At 44.4% G+C, this 21,857-nt stretch overlaps 1 protein-coding gene across 1 annotated transcript; it reads right to left on the bottom strand.

Moving 5' to 3' along the window:
- Positions 1-2,965: 2,965 nt before the first annotated feature.
- Positions 2,966-16,608, bottom strand: DRD2 (dopamine receptor D2). The gene is made up of 7 exons (XM_035139525.2): positions 16,336-16,608; positions 13,053-13,162; positions 12,718-12,854; positions 11,090-11,289; positions 8,903-8,989; positions 6,699-7,032; positions 2,966-5,249 (listed from the first exon to the last, which is right to left on the bottom strand). The coding sequence occupies exons 1-7, from the start codon at positions 16,606-16,608 to the stop codon at positions 5,056-5,058; spliced, it is 1,335 nt and encodes a 444-aa protein (XP_034995416.1). The 3' UTR covers positions 2,966-5,055.
- Positions 16,609-21,857: the final 5,249 nt, after the last annotated feature.

The following is a 21,857-nucleotide window of genomic DNA, read 5'->3' as shown; positions in this document are numbered from 1 at the left end:
CAAAGAAAAGGGCCACGGCAATTAGACTAGCTTTTGTAGAGTGTGAGCTTAACAGGATTACATGTAAGCACAAGATTAATTTCCTCCGTAAACACAGGAAGGTAGCAAATCCCTTCCTCATCAGGAAACTGGAAATGCCAAACTTCTCAAGAGCACCCATGTTTCCAATTGGATGACTGTTTGTGTCTTACTCCAACTGAATTGACTCAATCCTGCAAATCAATTCTTTACCCTCTTAATTAAAAGGCTCAAACACCTTAAATGTCAACACACTTTGCACCGTTAAAAATAAAAAGCAAGCGGCAATTTTCCCAGCTTCACTTGAGTGAGATCAAAACAGAGAAATGTCATTCAAGTGGATAAAATTCAGGTCATGGCACCAAATCTGTAAGGAAGAAGCCAGGAAATCTCTTGCCAGGTTAGGAGCATCCCATTCCTTGAGATTTCAAGGCCCAAATCTGACACCTGGAGAGGCCCCTGGTGATGTCATGGAATGGGGCTTGGAGACGAAAGCTAATTGGGAAAGGGGAACAGAGCAGGGCAGATCCCCTTCCCAAGGGTCTATGCTATAATTTGCAGCAAGTTCCTGCCTGCTTGAAGCTTACAAGCTGCATGCATAGTATTCTTAATATATTGTTGCATGCCACCCCACTCTTTCAGCGGTGTGAGATTCCAGGGGTTCCAGCTGCTTACCAAGGGTTTGGTTTCCTCAAAGAAGAAGGAGAGACTTTCCATTGCATTTCTGATGTGTAGTTAGAAGTGATATGGGAAGCTGAAATATCACCCATTCTGTGAGCTGCATGCATCTCAAAGCCTCGCATTCATGGCTACGTGATACTTGCTGCCATAAGTGGTAGTGGTAGTGGTAGTGGGGAATGTTTTAAACACATGGCCTCCAGTGTGTTCTCTGCTGGGCATACTTGCAATACCCCTAGGCTCAGCGCCCAAGCCATTCCCACTTTTCACTGTTGCACTTTGCTAAGGGTCTGCACTGCCTTCAACATAACACATGCATTTCCGAGGCAGTAGTCTATTCTTCACTGTTTCAAAAGCACCTGACCCCCACAACAAAGAAAATTGGCAAGTTATTGTCCGTAACACACCCTAGGGGCCCACACTGCCCCCGGTTAGTCCTAGGTGTCTGGTAACCCTAGTCATCAATGGTTCAAAGTAGACCTTGGGATCTACAGTGTATCAAACAGGAGGTGGCGGGCTGGGTGGCATTTTCCTGTGGCTCACACAGTAGAGTCAACTAGTCTTAGTTTACCAAGGATAGTAAACAGACCATTCCCTATTCGAAAAGAACGGTCCTCTATTTGAATGTGTCCTCCCCCTGAAGTTCTGTCCAGTTCAAGTACAGTTTAGAGATAAAAATTTACAAGCTAGGTTTGTTCACTAGTCTTAGCAAGTTGGGCCAAGGAGGTGCTAAACCTGAGTTTGGGCTGTAGCACCAGCACAGTCTGTATACCGCATAACAGAATGATCTTTTGTGCAAAGAGATTCCTGCATGGAAAAAGGTCTTTCTAGTGTAGCCTATTCCTTGCCAAGTTGGGTTTCTCTGTACAGGGATATATTATTATTATTATTATTATTATTATTATTATTATTATTATTATTATTATTATTTTGGGGGGGTGTTTCTTTGCAGGGAAGAACAATCAGTTCCATGAATCTCCAGGCTCATGCAGTACATCCCAGAGACAGGTTCGTCAGCTGGATCCCTTCACTGAGGAGAGGGATTCAACTTGAGTCTAGCTTGTTCCAGTCCTGCTGTGAATTCTGCATGTGAGAAAAGTGGGTTTCCCCTAACATTAACAGTGGACTTTGTGTAAAGCACACTGAGGTCATGAGAGCTCGACGTTTCCAAAACATGGTCATCAACAATTGTTAGGCTTAAACCTTAAAGGTGCTGCCTTATTCACCAGATACATTAGTGAATGAAATTCCAGAGAGATCCATTTCCATGCCATTTTATTAACCGACTGTACAAAAAGGTACTGTGAACTGGGTACAGCTAGCAGTTACAGGGGTGGCAAAGGGTGCTGTCAATTCAATGTGATGGCTGTGGGTGACAGTGACAGCTTCCTGATGGCAAACCACAAATACCTTGATGGTGACGTGGAAACATTTAGTCAGAAAAATGCCCCCCCCCGGGCATCGTACCAACGAGCAACTACACATCCCTAGTGATCCCTAACAATTTTTTTATTGCGGACACAAGTTAGAAATCTAACTAAACCTGTATTGGCAATATCTGTTTAATTAGATTTCTAACATTTAAATGTTATAGCATGAAATGCTATATTTTTACCCCTTTAAAAATTGCTAGAGGAGAGTACTGAAGAGGTCACAGCAAGATGTCAAAGCATGAGATGTGACGGGAGACCTAGAAACAAATAATCTCAATCGCGGAACTGCTCTGGATATTGAGGGTGGCGTTTTTGTCTCCTCTCAGTTAGACTGTTTGATGCCTTTTTTCTTTTTCTTTTGCCTGCGCTGTGTCCTTCCTTGAAAACACAAAGGCCCAGGTCTGTGTCCAGGAAAGAATGCCATCTGGCACTACCCTTGAGAAAAGGCTCTTCAATCTACTCTTGCCCAATCACTGCATTGCAAACAGAAATGGGCAAATCCATCCATTTTAATTGCTCCCCCTTTCTCATTTTTCTATTCTTCAGTTCTCTACATTCCCTCATCAGTTTGCATTTTTTTAAAAAAATATTCATCAAAATTCATCAGTGGTTTTAGCAAAACTTCTCCCAATGCACATTTTTGTTCAAAGCATTTCCCTAACAAATATAATGCATTTTTGTATGTTACACCCATCTTAATGCCTGAGAATATGCTGCTGCTTCTTCCTCTTCCTCTTCTTCTTCTTCTTCTTCTTCTTCTTCTTCTTCTTCTTCTTCTTCTTCTTCTTCTTCTTCTTCTTCTTCTTCTTCTTCTTCTTCTTCTTCTTCTTCTCTTATACCTTACTTGGACCGATAACTCCATTGCTAAATTCAGAGAAGTATTTCGAAGGACGGCTGTGTTTCTGTTTGCGCATTGTTTCAGTGAGTATGAATTAGGTAGGCCCACTTTCAGATGTGAACTAAATCATTGCAAGATGGGCTTCCCATGCAACAGGCTCTCCACAGATATGCTAGATTTTCGCAGTTTGGATATAGTTCCCATCATGCCAGAATAATGATGTCTCAGATAAAACCTTGAAAATAAACCCTGTTCATATGCCATACTGGCTATTGTTCTACCTCCACTGATGGAAGCAGCATGAACCTGAATTGCAGTTGCTGGAAATTACAGGTGGGCATGATGTTGGCGGGACATGGGTGGCACTGTGGGTTAAACCACAGAGCCTAGGGCTTGCCGATCAGAAGGTCGGCGGTTTGAATCCCCATGACGGGGTGAGCTCCCTTTGCTCGGTCCCAGCTCCTGCCAACCTAGCAGTTCGAAAGCATGTCAAAGTGCAAGTAGATAAATAGGTACCGCTACAGCGGGAAGGTAAACGGCATTTCCGTGTGCTGCTCTGGTTTGCCAGAAGCGGCTTTGTCATGCTGGCCACATGACCTGAAGCTGTACGCCAGCTCCCTCAGCCAATAACAGGAGATGAGCGCCGCAACCTCAGAGTCGGTCACGACTGGCTCTAATAGTCAGGGGTCCCTTTACCTTTACCTTTATGATGTTGGCAACAGCTAATCTAAACCAACACAGCAATCTCTGAGAGAGTCATCATTACCTGTTTGACCTTTAAAACATTTACTGGAGATAGCAGGAATTAATTCTGGAGCCCACTGTGAACACTGCAGGACCTCCAGGTATAGGGCAGTGGTATATAAATAGTAGTAGTAGTAGTAATAGTAGTAGTAGTAATGCATATGCTCTCCTACCGAGCAGTCTTTTCCTAACAATTTATGCTTCATTGAGTGTTCCTTGGAGGTTTCTTCAGTTTGAATGCTTGATTTAGGAACCTAGGAAACTGCCTTAAACCAGACCATTAATCTGTCTGCCTTGACATGGTCTACGCTGATTGGCATGAGCTCTGCAGGATTTGGGGCAGGGTTCTCTCCCACCCCGGCCATCAGAGGCCATCACCCCTGGGGCCTCCTTCATGCAAAGCAGAACCTCTGCCACTGAGCCACAGCCCTTCCTTGCCTTCCACCTACCCCTCCTTGCCTCTGAGTTCTCTTCCATCCCCAACTCCACTGGATTCCCTTCTGGACAATAGCATGTAATTAGAGAAGATGCTGGAGAAGGCAAGGGATGCTGGTGGATGCTTGTGGAGATGGCTATTGTTTTTGAGCATCATGGGCACAGACACCTTTTAATTACAATGCATACCATGTAAGACAAGATTTTGTATATTTTAATTTATTATTCTTATTTTTTTTGGCTTGGGCTTCTGCTCAGTTCATTCAATTATATATATATACTGTATATATACACACGCACACACATCATTGTTATACAGTGTCCTCCGTCCTGAGGTTTCATTTTCTTACATTCTCCTCTCGGCAACAGTGTTTTGAGGCTACTGAATGCCTTTATGCAGCCTGCCAAACCAGACCTTGAAGTCTGAAGGCAAGGCCAATGGAGACAATCCTCAGAAGTCCTGGCTGGTTTGGGGGGGGCAGTGGCAGAGAGAGGTTCTCCTATTGCAAAGCAGACAGGATGGTGGTGTCTTTGGTGAGAAATGTATCCATCAGAGCTACACACGAGCAAGTCAATGCATTCGACTGTTAGGCTCGGCTAATCACTGTGATGAACACTGGAGACCACAGGTGTTATTTAGGGCATTTTTTCCTAACTGCTGTTGTTTCTAGCACAGTGCAAAGGTTGCAGTTGAAATGAACTCTTCTTCATCAGTCTCCCAGAGTCTGAATGCCACCTTGGTCATGAATGAGACAACCTTCAACCAATACAGTGGTTTCAACCCAGCTGACAAATGTATGTAGGCATGACACCCATAACAGGGCGTGCTTCGTTGTCCAGGCAGAACACATGGTGTCTTCACGGTCCCCAGTAGGACCATGCTAATCATGCACCCGGTCCTCGGGAGAGTTAGCAGTGAAGGATCTTCATAAAGGCCTTCCGGAACTCAATATTGAAGGTGGTGTAGATAATGGGGTTGACAGCGCTGTTGACATAGCCAAGCCATGTAAAGGCATTGTACAGGGCCGGGGGGATGCCACAGTTGCAGTGCATGTTCAGGATGTGGGTGATGAAGAATGGGAGCCAACAGATGATGAAGACGCCTGCAGGAGGACAAATGAAAGGAGCCAGGTTAGCATTGCAGCGGCTAGCCAGTACTTTTTCACAACCGAATGCAGTTAACTTATGCAATGTGCTACCATCAGATGTGGGGAATGTCAGAGAAACAAATTATATTCCTTGCCATTTGCAGAACAATATGCAGTTGTACCTTGGTTTTCAAAGAGCTTAGTTCTCGAACGTTTTGGCTCCTGAATGTCGCAAACCCTGGAAGAGACTGTTCCAGTTTGCGAACTATTTTTGGAAGCCAAACGTCCGACAGGGCTTCCGTGGCTTCTAATTGGCTGCAGGAGCTTCCTGCAGCCAATCAGAAGCCGCACTTTGGTTTTCAAATGTTTTGGAAGTCAAATGGACTTCCGGAATGGATTCCATTCGACTTCCAAGGTACGACTGTACGGTTGTTCTTCCCTGTAGAAGGTGTGTTATGAGCCCCACAATCAAGAGGCTTTCTTTAGTCAAAGACCTTTCCAAAGTACCTCCGCCCTCTTTCAATTTCTACTGCATCTTTGGTGTTAGACTTTACTGCAGTTGTTATATAATTTAATTCCTCAAGTGGTAATGCAGGGATGGGCAACCTGTGGCCCTTCAGATATGGTTGGACTTTAAGCTTCTATCATCTCTGATGATTGACCATGTTGGCTGCAGCTGGTGGGAATTGCCGTCCAACAACATGTATTATGTTGGCATCAGCCTTGACCAACCTGGTGCTCTCTGGATGTTGTTGGACTGAAACTCTCATCAGCTCTAGCTGGATTTGATGGGAATTGTTGTTCAGCAAATTTCAACAAGAAATTCCTGCACCATTTGCCCTTCTCTTTGATGATTCCTACTAAGCAGCTGCCTCAGACAATGAAGTAACCATTGATCTCCTTATATTCAATGGAGGGTATCAGGTTGACTGAGGCTGCTGCAGAAATTATTATTATTATTTTAATTATATCTACTTTATTACTTTAATGATTTTTTAAAAATACCCACTTTAGGAACTTCAAGAATGCAAAGAGTAGTTTATAATGATTGATATAAATACATAGAACAAAGGCATCAGAAGCATAGCTGCCAAGTCTCCCGTTTTTCGCGGGAAACCCCCGTATTTTAAACCGTTTCCCACTGGCAGCCCGGATTGGAAAAAAACCCATAAATCCCCCGGATTTCCTACCTGCCAGGGAGGCTCCATTTTGGGTACTGGCGCCGCCCAATTTCCGGTGCCCAGACATGGGTAGCGCGGCACCGGAAGTCGCTTCTACGCATGTCCGGACATGCGTAGAAGTGGCTTCCGGTGCCGCGCCGCTGCTGATCCCGCATTTTTCAGCGGGAGACTTGGCAGCTATGATCAGAAGCCTCAAATTTACTATCAAACATAGTGGAAGGTGTCTCTTGGATGAATGGAGAACTTCTGTAGACTAGAGGTGGAAGTGACATGGAACCCTTACCAAGCACTATGGCCAGCATCTGCGTGGCTTTCTTTTCCTTCTGCTGCGAAAACTTCCTCCTGCTCATCGTCTTGAGGGAGGTCCTCGTCTTGCCATTGGGCATTGTTTGGATCTCAAATATCTTGGTTGCTTTGGGGTTATCCATTGTATGCCCGTTCTTCTCCGCTTTTGGTGGGCCATCCGTGGGCGACCGCAGAGTGGAATTGGCACAGAGGTTGGAAGCAGCTGGCATGGCCACTTCGTTGTTACTTGGCACAGGTGGCTTGTGTTTGGTTTTCTCTGCAGGGCTGGTGCTGGTTGCCATCTCCATCTCTTCCATGTGATTTACTGCATCCTGGACAAAGATCAGATTATTCCCCCATTTTAAATAATTTTTTTACAAAAAAGGATTTAAGAAAACCTACCTAAATTACTTCGTTCAAAGAGTGACTCAAGGGGGGGGGTGCAGTTCTAAGCTCTGGTTGGCAGCAGCAGGGCTTGATGGAGCTCTGGTGCTCATGCCATCCAAGACCAAACACTGGGGAAGGGAAAGTGCATTTTGACCCCATTCAGCACATTCAACTTTTTAATACCAGATTTTAACAATTGCATTTGTAATCCAATTCATGGCTTCCATATACTATTGATATGTATTATTATTATTATTATTATTATTATTATTATTATTATTATTATTAAATTAATTATTTTCACCACGTTTATGTATCACTTTTCTTCCAGCATACAGGGTTCTCTACCCTCCGTTTCATCCTCACAACAACCCTGTGAGGTAGATTAGACACAGAGACAATGACTGGCCCAAAGACACTCAGCGATCTGAGCGGGGATTTGAATCCTGTTCTCCCAGACACTCAACACCCAAGTGGCTCTGATTTAATGCACAATCTATCTCTAAGATGATACATTTTCATTCTGGAATATGAAAATATGTTATTTGTTCATGCCAAATGAACTGATATATTAATTGTTCGAGCCGTTATGTGGATAGATAGCCTCCTTTAAAAGAGGTTGGGGCGAGCTATGAAGGCATGGACAAAAGGATGGGTGAGGTGTAAAGGCTTGGTCAGGTGGAGAGGGAGGAGGAGCTGGACAGGTGTGGGGGGAGAGGGTTGGCAAAGGGGCTGGCGAGCGGATTGAGTAGGAGCTGTAGACTCATGATCATTTACATGTGTTACTTGCTTTTCTTAGAAAGTAACATACGTTGAGGCCAACTTAGAAAAGCCAATAAAAATCCGAAAACACAGCCACGTAAATATATAGCGGGACCTACAGATCCTACCCCACTGAAAGAGGCCACAGTGCTACTACCCCAAATTAAGGGCCAAAATGCTGGTAAAGAAAAAAGTATTTGCCTGGCACCTTAAAGGAGATAAAGATGGGGCCAGGCATGCCTCCTCAGAGAGAGCATTCCACAAGTTGGGGGCCACCACTGAAAAGACACGAACTATTCTTGCCACTCTCTGAACAGGGACAGGGCACACAAAGAATTGCCTCAGATGATGGTTGCGGGGTTCGGGTCGCTTCATGTGAGCCATGCTGGTTCTTGAGATACTGGGGTCCTGAGCTGTATAATACCATACAGGTAACCAGTAGCAACAACATTAGGCATTTCCCCATTTTAAATCAGGTTCAGGGCCTGCACAAAAGGACGGCAAAGTTGGGCATCTGTCAAGGACAAACATTACACCAGTGAGCCCCACTGACAAGAGCACTACCTGAACTTGCTCCTCCTCTTCAGCACTGCAGCCCACTAACTTGTTCATCCACCAGTTACCTTGTCTCAGGCTATGGTGGTGAGGAGGAGGAGGAGCAGGAGACGTCCTTGCCTGCCTGCTCAGAAGTACATGTGATGAGGAAGAGGAGCACAGCAGCAGTTTATGGTGGTGAGGAGGCAGCCTCACTGGGGAGCTGGACTCTGGGAGAGTGTCTTGCCCTCTGTACAAAACCTGGAGCCTGCATGGAGTGGACTTGCTGAAAGGAAGAAAGCTTGGGAGAAATCCCGGGATGGACTTTTTTGGGGGGACGGGACGGGACAGGACGGGACGGGACTGAGGTTTCCTGAGCTGAGCAAGTGCTCAGAGAAATCCTCTCTAAGTGTATGTCTGTTTCCCTGGAGCTGAGTTCCTGGCTCCAGCTGGAGGGACTCCAGAAATGAAAGAGATCCTGCAAGCCTGAAGTTTGCTGTTGCTTGTAGTACAACTCACCACTTTCCGTTTGTGAAGCTGGAAGCTCCCATTGGTCTTCATGATGAGTGTGCAGAGCCTGACGTCTTCTAGATGAGTGCATTTGCTCTACGGGTGGGGAGGGAGGGAGTGCAAGGAAGGGAGGGAAAGCAAGGAAGGACAAACAGGGAGTGTAAGAAGAGATAAGTCTGGCCTGTGAGCTAGAGAGAAGGATTTGGAATTCACTGGGGGGTGGGGTGGAGGATATAGATGTGAGGGCCATGACTGTGTGTGTCTCCCTGAATAAACAGGGATCATCTTGGCAAAGTCTGCAGCTCATCCTGGGTGAGGCAGGTGCGTGAAAAACTAAGCAAGAGATGTATTTCAAAAAGTTTTCTATAGTACCTCTATATCAGGCATGTCAAACCTGCGGCCCTCCAGATGTTTTGGACTACAATTCCCATCTTCCCCGACCACTGGTCCTGCTAGCTAGGGATCATGGGAGTTGTAGGCCAAAACATCTGGAGGGCCGCAGGTTTGACATGCCTGCTCTATATCCTTTCCTTAAAGGGGAATCACTCCAATCAAAATTATCAAGGGGCTGGAGCAATTCCTGTTTAGAGAAAGGGTAAGGGGTGGTGGTGGGCAATGCTGGCCCACTCTTGAGACAAGGTGAGATAACTGCCTCAGGTGGACAGCAGATTCCAATGTAGATCTTTATTCCACCTTGTTCCTGATGAAGATCTTCATTTTCACTTCTTCTTCCCTGGAGAGGAGGAGGGTGCCATTTTGTGGTTCAACTCAGGTGCCAAAATGCCTTGGGCCAATTCTGGTGGTGGGAAATGATAGAGTTGTCTACCATTATGCGTGGTGTGAGGAAAGTGGACAGAGAGATGTTTTTTCTCCCTTTCACATAATATTAGAACTCAGAGCCATCCAATGAAGCTGAATGTTGAAAAAAATCAGGATTTAACAAAGCAAATCTTCACAAAGCGCTTGGCTGCATTGTGGAATTTGCTTCCACAAGAGTCATGGATGGCCACCAATTTGGAGGGCTTTAAAGGAGGATCAAGCAAATACCTGGAGGAGAAGGCTACTAGCCATGATGGTCCTGCCTTCATGCCAGAGGGAGTAGGTCTCTGAAAACGAGCTGCTGAGAATCATAAGTAGGGAGAAGGCTCTTCTGCTTGGCTCCTGCTAGTGGGCTTTTCAGAGGCACCTGATTGGCCACTGTGAGAGAACAGGATGCTGGACAAGATCTTTGCCTTGGGGCTGATCTAGCAAGGTTATTCCTACATTGTTACGCCTGCAATTCTTGTGAATACCCCTCTTCAAAAAAATAAACAAAGATAAGCCAACAGTCAGGTGCTTGATAAACTCTATACTTTCCATCCTTTGGACAGGCAGCAAAACTAGAACATTTATTGAGAGCCCGAATGCATGGATCGAGAAGCTTTGAGGGCCACAATCTGAATAGCCCCTGGCTGTTTTTTCCACTTTGATCTCATGCTTGCACCTGTTCAGCTATTGTTATGGAAGTTGTCACTAAATGGTACAGGACTGGGATGCCTCCAGGTTTTCTTGGGAGGTATATAGGGTGAACTGTTCTCCCCAGTGTCACCAGCAATGTGCTTTTAACTGTTGCCCCAGCTCCTGGTGTGCCTATTAAGGGCAAGGGCAGTCAACCAAGGTAGGAAGATGAAGTCCCCCTATATGAGGGGGTGCAATAATATAAGAAGAGCCTGCTGGATCAGGCCAATGACCCATCTAGTGCAGCATTCTCGTCTCACAGTGGCCAAACTGATGCTTGTGGGAAACTCTCAAGTAGGACCCACGCCCAAGTGCACTCTTGCCTCCTGTGGTTTCCAGCAACTGGTATTGAGGAACATTACTGCCTCTGACCACAGCAGTACATCATGGCCACCATGACTAGCAGCCATGGATAGCCTTCTCCTCCATGAATTTGTCCAATCCTCCTTTAAAGACATCCAAGTTGGTAGCCATTGTCGTCGCCTATGGAGGTGAGTTCCATAGCTCAACTATGCTGCTTTTCCCTAGAAGCCCTACCTGAGTCAGAGAACCAAACAGCCATCTCAGGTTCACTCACGCTGAACAGCAAAGATTGGGGAAGGAAAAGGAGGAGATGGGAAATCCTTGGGGATAAATAAGGATCAGGGAGGAAAGAGGAGATGGAGATTGGTGTGTGGGTGTTGCTTGGGTTCTGATTACCTTCAGTGGGGCCTCGGTATCAGGGTCCAGGCCCACGCTGGTGGCGGTGACGCGCTTGGTGTTGACCCGCTTCCTGCGTTTCCGCAGCACTATGTATATCTGCACGTACACCAGCAGGGTGACAATGAAGGGGACGTAGAAGGAGACGATAGAGGAATACACAACAAAGGCAGGATTGGCAATGAAACACTCATTCTTCTCTGGAAGACATAAGAGATTGCAGGAGCGTTGTCCCAGCCATTAGGAGCTACTGCCAGCTTGCATGTGGGTTTGTGCTACTACAAGAAGGTGCAAAAGATGTTGTTTCTGGGGGAGAACCTCATCACACTTGGTCCCAGTGCAATAAACTCCAATGCAAGCTTGAGATCTTCAGCAGTGGAGACTGCATGGCTATTATGGAATCTATCCAGCCTCACATACACGACACTGTTCCGTGGGGAAGCAGCCCCGTCCCAAGACACTGCTAATTTCAAAGGGGTGGCATGCTGTCTCCCTGCCTTACTAGTCTTTCTGACTTGCAGTTCCATAAAGTTATTTAAGAGACATGGGGAGGAGGAGGAGAGTGAGTGTGAAGGCGGGAACCAGGAGCCAGTCAGCAATAACTCCCCAAGTGTCAGTGAAGTTAACTCTTTATTCAAAGAAACAAAATAGCTCAGGCCTAGTGAGCACAGCAACTCTTCCCAGTAGGTCTTGCCCCCGTGAGGCAATTGCAAGGACTGAAGACCCCCACCTTCTCACAGCTCTCTAAGTCTCCTCCTCCCTTGGTTAGTTCCCAGGCAATCTGAGGCTCCTTTGTTTTGCCTGTTTCTGCTTCAATTGTGTCATACCGTTGCAAGTTCTGGGTGACCAGCAGGGAGGGGAGCTGGTCACAGCAGGAAGGGGAAAAACCCCAGGCTTCCTCAGCAGCCTGCTTCATATCTTTCTCTGGGGTCTCCCTCCTCTCCAGCCTCTGCTTCTGCCTCTGATTCTGGACTGCTCTCTGCCACAGCCTCTTCCCACTCACTAAACCCTGTTACCTCTGCAGTTTCTGACACCTCCTCCAGTCTTCTTCCTCTGACCACTCATTATCATCCCACCACCATCTCCCCAACTCTGAGCCTTCTTCCCTCACGGTTACCCAGATGGTGCCTCCCACCACACCTCTGTATCCAGTGGTGGAAGTTTGCACCCCTTCAGGAGATTAGATGTTGCTGTGGCAGAAATACAGCGTGACCAAGAGACTCACTGGGCTATTTTATTAGATGGACCTTTGCCAGTCTTTCTGAATGAGCCATTGCTGGTTCATAAAAACTATATGAAAATATAATTGGGGCAGGAGAATAAAGAGTATCTACACCAGCTTTTGACACAATGGTGCACTCCAGTTGTTATTGGACTATAACTCCCATCAGCCTCTGCCAGCACTGTTAGTAAGGGCTGTTATTCCCAATAGCTGTGCTGAAAGTAAGTGCACATGTGTGCATTTGCTTGTTTTCTGCACAAACTACCCTTTGGGGTTACAAGAAGAGGAAGGCTGTGTTGTGACCAGGACAGAGAGAGATAATGCTGGCTCAGTTTACAGCCGACACCCCCCCCCCGACTTGAACCCAGCACAGAATCCACCTCCTCTTTTATTTTATCATGCTTACTTGTGTTGTTCAGCCCAAAAAGCAGTGGGCAGGAGACGGCAAAGGAGAGGACCCAGACCACAGCAATCATGACAGTGACTCTGCGCTTGGAGCTGTAGCGTGTGTTATAAAGCATCGGCATGGCCACGGCAGTATACCTGTTTGGAAGGGAGACACAAGAGTAGGAACTCAGTGTGGCATTGGAGCTCACCTGCACTGCTGAAAAAACAAACAAGGAGGAGAAGGATGCCGGAGGACAGTTCAGGTCCAGAAAAAGCAAGGATTCATCCTGCTGTGCTAGGATGAGCATGCAATCCCTTGCAAGCCGGGAAGGAAATCAGAGATGGATTCTCTACCTGTCGATGCTGATGGCGCAAAGGTTGAGGATGCTAGCTGTGCACATCATAACGTCCAGGGTGACGAAGATGTCACAGTGGATGCGGCTGAAACGCCACTCACCAACCACCTGAGAAGAAAACGGCATTGGTGTTAAGGATGGGAAACTCCAAGACTCATTACAAGAATAATGAAGAGTTGGGTAGAATAAAAAGGGAGCCAGTGTGGTGTAGTGGTTAAGAGTGGTAGTCTCGTAATCTGGTGAACTGGGTTCGCTTCCCCGCTCCTCCACATGCAGCTGCTGGGTGACCTTGGGCTAGTCATACTTCTCTGAAGTCTCTTAGCCCCACTCACCTCACAGAGTGTTTGTTGTGGGGGAGGAAGGGAAAGGAAAGGAGAATGTTAGCAGCTTTGAGACTTCTTCTACACACATATGAAAACGCTGTGAAAATGGTGTTTTTTTAAAAAAAACGTTTTGAAAAATATATTGAATTCGTCATAGTTTACCATCGCCATCTAGTGTCACATTTGTATATTGCACTTTACAACACACTTGAAATGTTCTATTTTCAGCTGAGTCCTTGGAGAGACTTGTTTATCCAGGTATATCTATTCCATTTTCCAGCCAGTTGGCCTTTGCAGCAGCCTCCCCTAGCCTCACACTCTCCTTATGTTTTGGGCTACGATTCCCATCAACTCCAGCCAACCTGATCATGCTGGGTGGTGATGATGAGAATTGTAATCCAAACATCTGGAAGGCACCAGGTTGGGAGCCAGCTGCCCTAGAGGAAAGTAGAGACAGTTTTGTTATGGAATAATTTAAGAAGCGCAGAAACAATGCTGGCATGGACCGCATCTGAGCTTTTTTGATGCAATCTCTTCAATCAATTTATTTCTCAAGTGCCTAAAGCAAGACAGTTCCAGCATAACCACATAAGCGCTCTCTCCTTCCCTATCTCTCTCCTGCACAAATCACACCTTTGATCAGGCTTCCAGATGTTCATCACTTGCCGCTTTTGGCTGTTGCAGTCTAGCTTATCTGAATGTAAAAATCTAGATGTATCTGTCCGGAGAGATCGGCACTGATCCTATCAGCTGGGGAGAATTTGGAAACAGACAACACACAACCTGAATATACATCCAGCAAGCTGCCAACAGACTCCCCCCACCTGCCCCCCAGCTCTCCCTGGCCTCTGTAATTCTTGGAATCTACATCAATGTCTCTCAGCATCATTCACTTTACAGGAAAGGATGTGAGACTTCAGAAGGAATTAGAAGACAAACTAATGAAGTGTTACACACAATGCTGGTGGGGAGTGAACTCTTTGTGGTGGTTGTGGAACGCAGCTTAAGAAGAGACCTGTCACATCAGGCCAGTAGACACCCTGCCCCTGGCATCTGGCACCCAGAATGACACTGTCTCTGGGATGTTTTATTTATTAATTAAATCACTTTATAGCGAAACTTTATGAGTGGTTCATAGCAAAATAGAAAAGGTTGCATTTTCCCCCTATTATGTCTTATAGCTGCATTGCAGAGAAGCCTTCTGGGGACAAGCAATGTGCATTTGCAACAGCAGCCTTTTCAGCTGTAAAGCATTTTCGGGTGGAGGTGATAGACAAGGCACCCCCCCAAAAATGTTTTGACTCTCATGTGGAGTACTCAGGAACAGGGGGGGGGGGTCTTTGATTTGGAGATGTAGGAAATGCAAGACCCAAACACCATGTGTCCAAAATGGTTTGAGAATTTGTGTGTGTGTGTGTGTGTGTGTGTGTGTGTGTGTGTGTGTGTGTATCTCGCATTATTGGCCGAGGGAGCCAGCGTACAGCTTCCAGGTCATGTGGCCAGCATGACAAAGCCGCTTCTGGTGAACCAGAGCAGCACACAGAAACGTATATGTATTTAAATATATGTATTTAAAAATCTAACCCACCCCACCCACCAATCACATACACTCCAAAGGGGAAAGAGCACACCCATGCAAATATTGTTTGTTAAACACAGTTTTAGAAATGGGCAAAAGTTGTGTGTTTCAGTGGAATTTGATTTCTTGGCAGTCAAAAACTTGTTGGGAACGCTTTTCTTGCAGTGCATTCAAACAAATGAGTTTCGTGCATCACATTAAAAATATGCATGCAATATTTCAACGAGAACAAGGCAAAACCATCAAAATCGAAATGACACTGTCTATTGTCTGATTTAAAAAAAATCAGTCATTGTTTATTTTTATTCTCTTGGAAGGGATAAGGTGATATTCCATTTGAAAGATCATACAGAGGGAGTCCGGGTCTGTTGTTGCCTGTACTTGCTCTTGAAAAGTGTGGCGAACATCAAAGAACGGAAAGAAGCCCCCTTCCATCGATTATTATTATTATTATGCTTACTTTGGAAAGGAGCACAGAAATAAGAGCAGTAGAGGTATTCCTGTGCTGTAATCACACTTAAATGTATGTCCAGCAGTAGGTGAATAGCATCCCATTGGGGAATCTGTAAGATTCTCCATTATTATGGGATTAATGTGGACTCCCTACCAAATTTTGCCTCTAACAGAGTTAAACAACTCATCAAAGAAAGAAATTATTTGGACTCTAAATTGAGGGACCTTCATTCACTTTCCCAGATGGCATACGCATCCTGGTATCGAATATATAAAACATCTATTGGGCTGGAACAATACTTCATTAATCTTATGCTGGCACCCCTTAGAAAAGCATTTACAGCTTTGCGTCTTCAGTGTATGGCCACTTCTAGCAGAATCGAATGGAAGTTTAGTGCTCCCGTCTGTGAATTGGTTCCAAAACAATCTGTTTGCAACCCCATTGACCCAGAATTCCATGGAAGTAAAGTGACATAATTTAGGGTGTTATACCGGCATACAGTCATTTCCTGCCATTTTCATGGGGAAAACATAGTGGAACAGAAGCATGCATGTGTGGAAAGGTAGCGACACTGCCTAATAGCATTTGCCGTTTTAGGTAGCGACACTGCCTAATAGCATTTGCCGTTGTGTTATACCAGGCCCACTGGTGTGAATGGAATTTATTGTGGGATGCTAGTATATCGATCAAAAAGCCACCTGTTGCATTATCGATCCATAACGCAACAGGTACTGCTGTGCGAAAGGAACATCAGAAAATGGGACAGAAGCAGTAGCATTATAATCAGAAAAATGAACACAATATTCCCCCACATCTGAACACCTCCCAAGTGTTTGGGCTCACCTCTTCCTGACCCTAAATGGATGAGCTTCAAGGCTTCTTAACCAGGGCAAGTTGCAATAGACTATTCCTAGAGTCTGCCTACCTCCAAGTAGACCCCCCAGGGCATCACCAGAGTAGCCACGAGCAGGTCTGCCACGGCGAGGCTGACAATCAGGTAGTTGGTGGTCGTCTGAAGAGCCTTCTCCCTCGACACAGCCATGCACACCAGCACATTTCCAAAGACGATGACGAAGATGAGGAGAGTGAGGAGCATGGCATAGAAATTATACTGAGGGGGCTCCTGTCCTGGGCTGGACCCGTTGAGGGTTTGGTTATCGTAGCTGTCATCATACGAGGACACGTTCTGGAAATCCATGAGGAAGAAGCAGCTGGTTTGGGGATCTGCCTCACCACAAAAGGGGAAGACAAAAGAGTTGGTCATTCAGTGAGGAAGATTTAGTCACAGATCTTAAGGCCACCATATTTGAACAACAATGTTTCAGAGAGAGGCTCCAGCGTGAAACTGATGCTGAACTGAAATTTAATGCGATGCAGGCAGACGCCAACATAAAGGAGGGGGGATTGTCTGACTACAAACAAACAATTGCCCTACTTCAGGTGTTTATCATTTTCAATCATGCTATGCTAATTTATCACCAATGGCTGGTTGGGAATGGGCTGCCCATTCTGACTGGATCTTGTATTCATTTCTGCTCTGCAAAGCAATGGGAGTTTCCTGCTACTGTCTGTACACTGCGCAGTCTTTTGATCTCACTTTGCCATGCCTCCCTTCCCTTTGTACATAAGTATGTATCTGCCTAGGGCACCTAATACGATTTTATCCATTCATTCTCAGGATTTTTAGAACCTTCCTGACTGACGATACATTGACAACTTGCAAGAAGTCTGCATAGAAAGCTTAAAACAACAACACTGTGACAGAAAATAATAATAATAATCTATATTTAACAAAGTAGAATAGGGCTTGCAAAAATTGCCCTCCTTGAAAAGATCTCTTATAAACTGAATGTATCTTAAGGGTAAAGCTCAAATGACCCATTTTCTTTCTTTCTTTCTTTCTTTCTTTCTTTCTTTCTTTCTTTCTTTCTTTCTTTCTTTCTTTCTTTTTGCTATACGGAATGATTTTTATTTATTGGATGGATATTGTGGCACACGGTTGCTCAGCATTACAAGTCTGTGCAAACGCCTGGCTCATCTAAGACTTTATAGAGCTTTTATTGTCAATAACGATGGAGCTTACAGGTGGAGACTACTTTCATTTTTTACCTATCTTTGATATTTGTAAAGGGAATCCTTGTATGAGTCAATACTTTATTACTCCTTTGGAGATGTGCTGTACCTCCTGTCCTTCCAGACTGGGAGGCTTTGTGGCTTACATTTTGATTCTTTGCTTTCTTTCATTTTGTTATATTTGCACTTATCAAATCAATAAAAATATTTTTTTTAAAAATAAAAATAAAAATAAATTCTAGGAATTTAAAAACAGCCTTCTGGATCAGCTCAATGGCACATCTTTTCCAACATCCTGCTCACACTGTGACCAACTAAATGTCCTAATAATAATAATAATAATAATAATTTTATTTATACCCCGCCCTTCCCAGTCAAGACCAGGTTTAGGGCGGCTAACAACAAGAATATCAAAGCAAGCATAAATGAAACAATTCAATTAAAATGCAGATTAAATACAATGTTAAAATTTAATTTTATAATTAAGAATCTACAAGTGCAACCTCATTTAAATATCTGTAGGATAAAGCCTTAGGGGAGGGTAACACCAGGGTCAGACTGAGTCAGTCCAAAGGCCAAGCGGAACATCTCCGTCTTGCAGGCCCTACGAAAAGATGACAACTCCCGCTGGGCCCTAGTCTCCTGAGAAAGAGCATTCTACCAGGTCGGGGCTAGTACTGAGAAGGCCCTGGTCCTGGTCGAGGCCAGTCTAACCACCTTGTGACTCGGGATCTCCAGTATGTTATTATTTGTGGACCTTAATGTCCTCTGCGGGGCATGCCGGGAGAGAACAACAACCCTCTGTACTCGTGTTCGCTAGCAACTGAGTATATTGGGGGTGTGCTGGGGGAGGAACAGTGGAAAACTTAGAACTAGAGGGAACAACTCCTTCCCCAGCTCCCTGGCACACACACAGACCCAGGAGAAATTTGTCAACTCAGGAGCTGGTGCAAATCAATACCTTTTTTATTTCCTTTCCACTATTCCTAATGACAGTAGTGGATCTTGTGGTCTCAAATTTCAACGGCGCAATGGACATAAAATTTACAGCATGTTATGGTTTAAGAGAAAATGATATGACAATGATATACTGTATCGTTGATATCTAGCACCGAGTAAACTGACAAAAATGTATAAATCTAAATCAAACAAGTGTTGGAAATGTAAAGAGAAAGAAGGTTCTTTTTATCATATGTGGTAGTCTTCTGGTCAGGTTAAAGCTTACTGGGAAATGATATACAATGAATTGAAAAGGATGTTCAAAATAACTCTTGTAAAAAAACCCAGAAGCTTTTCTTTTGGGAATTATAGGGATAGGACTACCTAAATTGTATAGAAATTTATTCATGTATGCTACTACAGCAGCAAGAATGCTACTTGCCCCAAAATGGAAAGAAGCAGAAGTCCCAGCAAAGGAAGAATGAATACAAAAACTTACGGAATATGCAGAAATGGCAAAACTTATCAGAACAGTAAGAAATCAAGATAACAATTTTTTATTATTATTAAAGAACGGAAATGGTTTATTGAATATTTACAGATAAATTGCAAACAGGTAAGAACATTGGCAGGATTATTGTAATAACCCGCAGTTTCATAGGAGTTTATATTTAAAGTAGATAATGAAACGAGCAAATTAAATGAATTTGGATATGCAGGAGATATTTAATAATAAATTTAAGGAACCGCAGAAAGAGGGGGAAGGAAGTCAAACTTTGAAATGTTAAAATGATAGTAAAATTAATGAAATGTAATGTATACATTTGAAAAAGTATAAATAAAAACTTTTTACTAAAAAATTTCAACGCTGCCCTGTGCTGACACCAAAATTTGGTGCCTCGCCACTTCTCGCATTCTACATCCTAGTTGCTGTGCCCTTTGCAGCACCCCTGAGGCTTCACGCCCTGTACAACCAAACCAGTTGGGCTCCCCTAAATCTGTCTCTGAGGTTAGCTTGACACCTGAGATAAAGGGACTTGTAGAACTTTAAACTTTGCATGTCGCTCAGTATGTGCAGGGGGGAGGGATCCATCTCTAGCTTATTCAAATTTCACTTCTTGAACTGAAAGGCTGGCTGGTCTGAGACATTTAGTATTCCTTCCTAGCGGCCTCCCCTTGACTCAATGGCCATTCTCAGTGGGAGATAACAAGAAGGTTAACCATATTAATTGAAGAGGAAGTTGGATAGAAGACTATAATCCCCTGCTATATTGGTGCACTTGATGAGCTAAGGCATCTTCTTGGCCAAGTACACACTGCTTTAAAACTCCTTCCTTGCTGTTCCTTCTCCCCCCCCCCGAGATGTCATTTTGGCAAATTATAGTCTACTCTTGGTGGTAGGGTACGCCCTTGGGAGGCAAGACCACTAACTCACTTCTCCCAGTTTTGTGAATTTCGCATAGAGAGTTAAAAAAAAAACTACTGGAGTACTAGGTCCTGGGGTTGCTTCCAAGGGTGGAGAACCTCTAGCCTCTGTTTCTGACTTGCGCATGTCTCCCAGACCCAATTCCACACCCTCTGTGGATCTTCTTGCATGGCTGAAGCATGTCCTTGAATTATTTTTATTTTGCCTGGATGGAGAGATGGTGAAGGAGTTGTAGAAACCTCTGGCTTTGTAAGCCCGAAATGTAGCCTACTGAACAAATCCATCGCTTCCCCAACTTTTGCCTCTGGCCTCCTCACTTTCACCTCTGGTCTCACTCGCTATCAGTGGCATGCAATTCTCAGAAGGTTGTCCACAAGGGAGTGCTGCCCCTGGGCTAACGAAAACTATATTGGGGGGGGGGAGCTACATAAAAAGGGACATGCCTTGAGTGTTAGGGTTTATCCATACTTCCTCTTGTCCTGCTGCTTCCCCCTAGGAAAAAACCTCTTTAGTGCTCAATCAGAGCAAACAGCAATTTGGGTTTTCGTTGGGTTGACATTTAGTCTGATTTAGGGCTAAAGATCAGGTTTTCCCTGGGAAAGGAATGGGGACCTGGAATTTCTGGGTATGGGATGCTCTTGACTGAGGCCACAGAATGAATCTTCATGCTCAGCAGCTTGAGGGTGGGATTTGTCTACCAGCCTCTGCTCGGCCAGCATTCAAGTACAGGGGTGGGAAATTGGATCTGTTTGGTGGGAAAGATCATGGGCCTCCCCCATGGGCCACTCACATCTCAACTCAGACCCACAAACGCACAGCCCACCAAGTGCCTTTCAAAGACCTGACAAGCAGCTAATGGATGGACCTTGTGAAGCAAGCCTCTTTTGGCTGAGCCAGGTAATATATGGTGTCAGATGGGAGAGGGTTGGCCCAAATGGCCCCATAGGCCAAATGAGGGCCATAAAACTAGTTGTTGACTAGGGTTTGAAGATGGAGGTAACAGAAATCTTAACTGATTTCTCAAAAGCCTTGAGTGTACCTTCCTGGTTCCTGCATTACAAGGGCACACTTCTTGAGAAGAGAATTGCCAACAGACATGCCTCTTAGGAAGAGCCTAAGAATGCCAAACATACTTGTCATAGGTGAAGCCTGTCACTACCTTTCAGCCTCAGTTTTCCACCTGTAAAATGGGAAGAATAGCAACATGCATTCATGCCTGGATTAAAGCAACTGGAAGCCCTGAGCTAGGAGACCTTAGGAGGCCCAAACCTAATAGTATCTGATAATAAGAAGCAAAACTTTGTTCTCTTCTTTATATACTCAATGAAAGTAGAACATTGCTGAAATTTTAGCACTGATAAAAAGATTATAAATTTATAAACAATCTTTTATAAGTTTACAAAAGTTTGGAATTAATGAAGTTATTCACATGGAATATTTGTAGGGGAATCATAGCGTGTAGGGGAAATTTACACTGTATACAAAGTCAGAACAGATTCTTTTGAGCTCTTTTCAATGCAAACTTATCAATTACTGTATATTAATATAATCAGTAAGAGAATGCTTAGATCAGACAACCAGTCTGTGGAGCATTGTTTACCGTAGATCATTCTTTATCCTTTTTAGTCTAGAAAATGATCTTTTGCCAGTACAGTTTGTAACCATTAAACACAAGGACAATCTGAACATTGTTTCCACATTTGAAAAAGCTGTCTGAATTTTCTCCTGGAATATTATTTGATTCATATCTTGTGGCTGAAATTTTCTTTTTCAGGGTGACCTTGCTTTATGTACAAATGGAAGTGTAAGAGTTCATTGACTCGATTAAGGTCAACATCCTTTGGATACTCAAGAACTCAATGTCATTGTGAATCTGTTCCTTGGCTGCTCGCAGATACACCAAAAATGAAAAAAATTCCTAGCTATACTCCTATACACTGTTGCTCTTCTGTTTAGGTTGGCTTTGAGAGTATTCATGATAGTTAGTTGATCAACATGGGAAACATCAG

Source organism: Zootoca vivipara, chromosome 14 (assembly GCF_965207765.1).
Source record: "Zootoca vivipara chromosome 14, rZooViv2.hap1.1, whole genome shotgun sequence".
In the NCBI taxonomy this organism is placed as follows: Eukaryota; Metazoa; Chordata; class Lepidosauria; order Squamata; family Lacertidae; genus Zootoca; species Zootoca vivipara.
This window is presented reverse-complemented; position numbering and strand designations above follow the sequence as displayed.

Bases quoted from the DNA above. Each gene is read 5' to 3' on its own strand.
- DRD2 (XM_035139525.2), bottom strand. From the start codon at position 16,608: ATGGATTTCCAGAACGTGTCCTCGTATGATGACAGCTACGATAACCAA. The intron at 13,163-16,335 runs GTAGGCAGACTC...TTTTCTTCTCAG, and splicing joins CCTGGGGGGTCTACTTGGAG to GTGGTTGGTGAGTGGCGTTT. The intron at 5,250-6,698 runs GTAAGGGTTCCA...GTCCTCCTGCAG, and splicing joins GATGCTGGCCATAGTGCTTG to GCGTCTTCATCATCTGTTGG.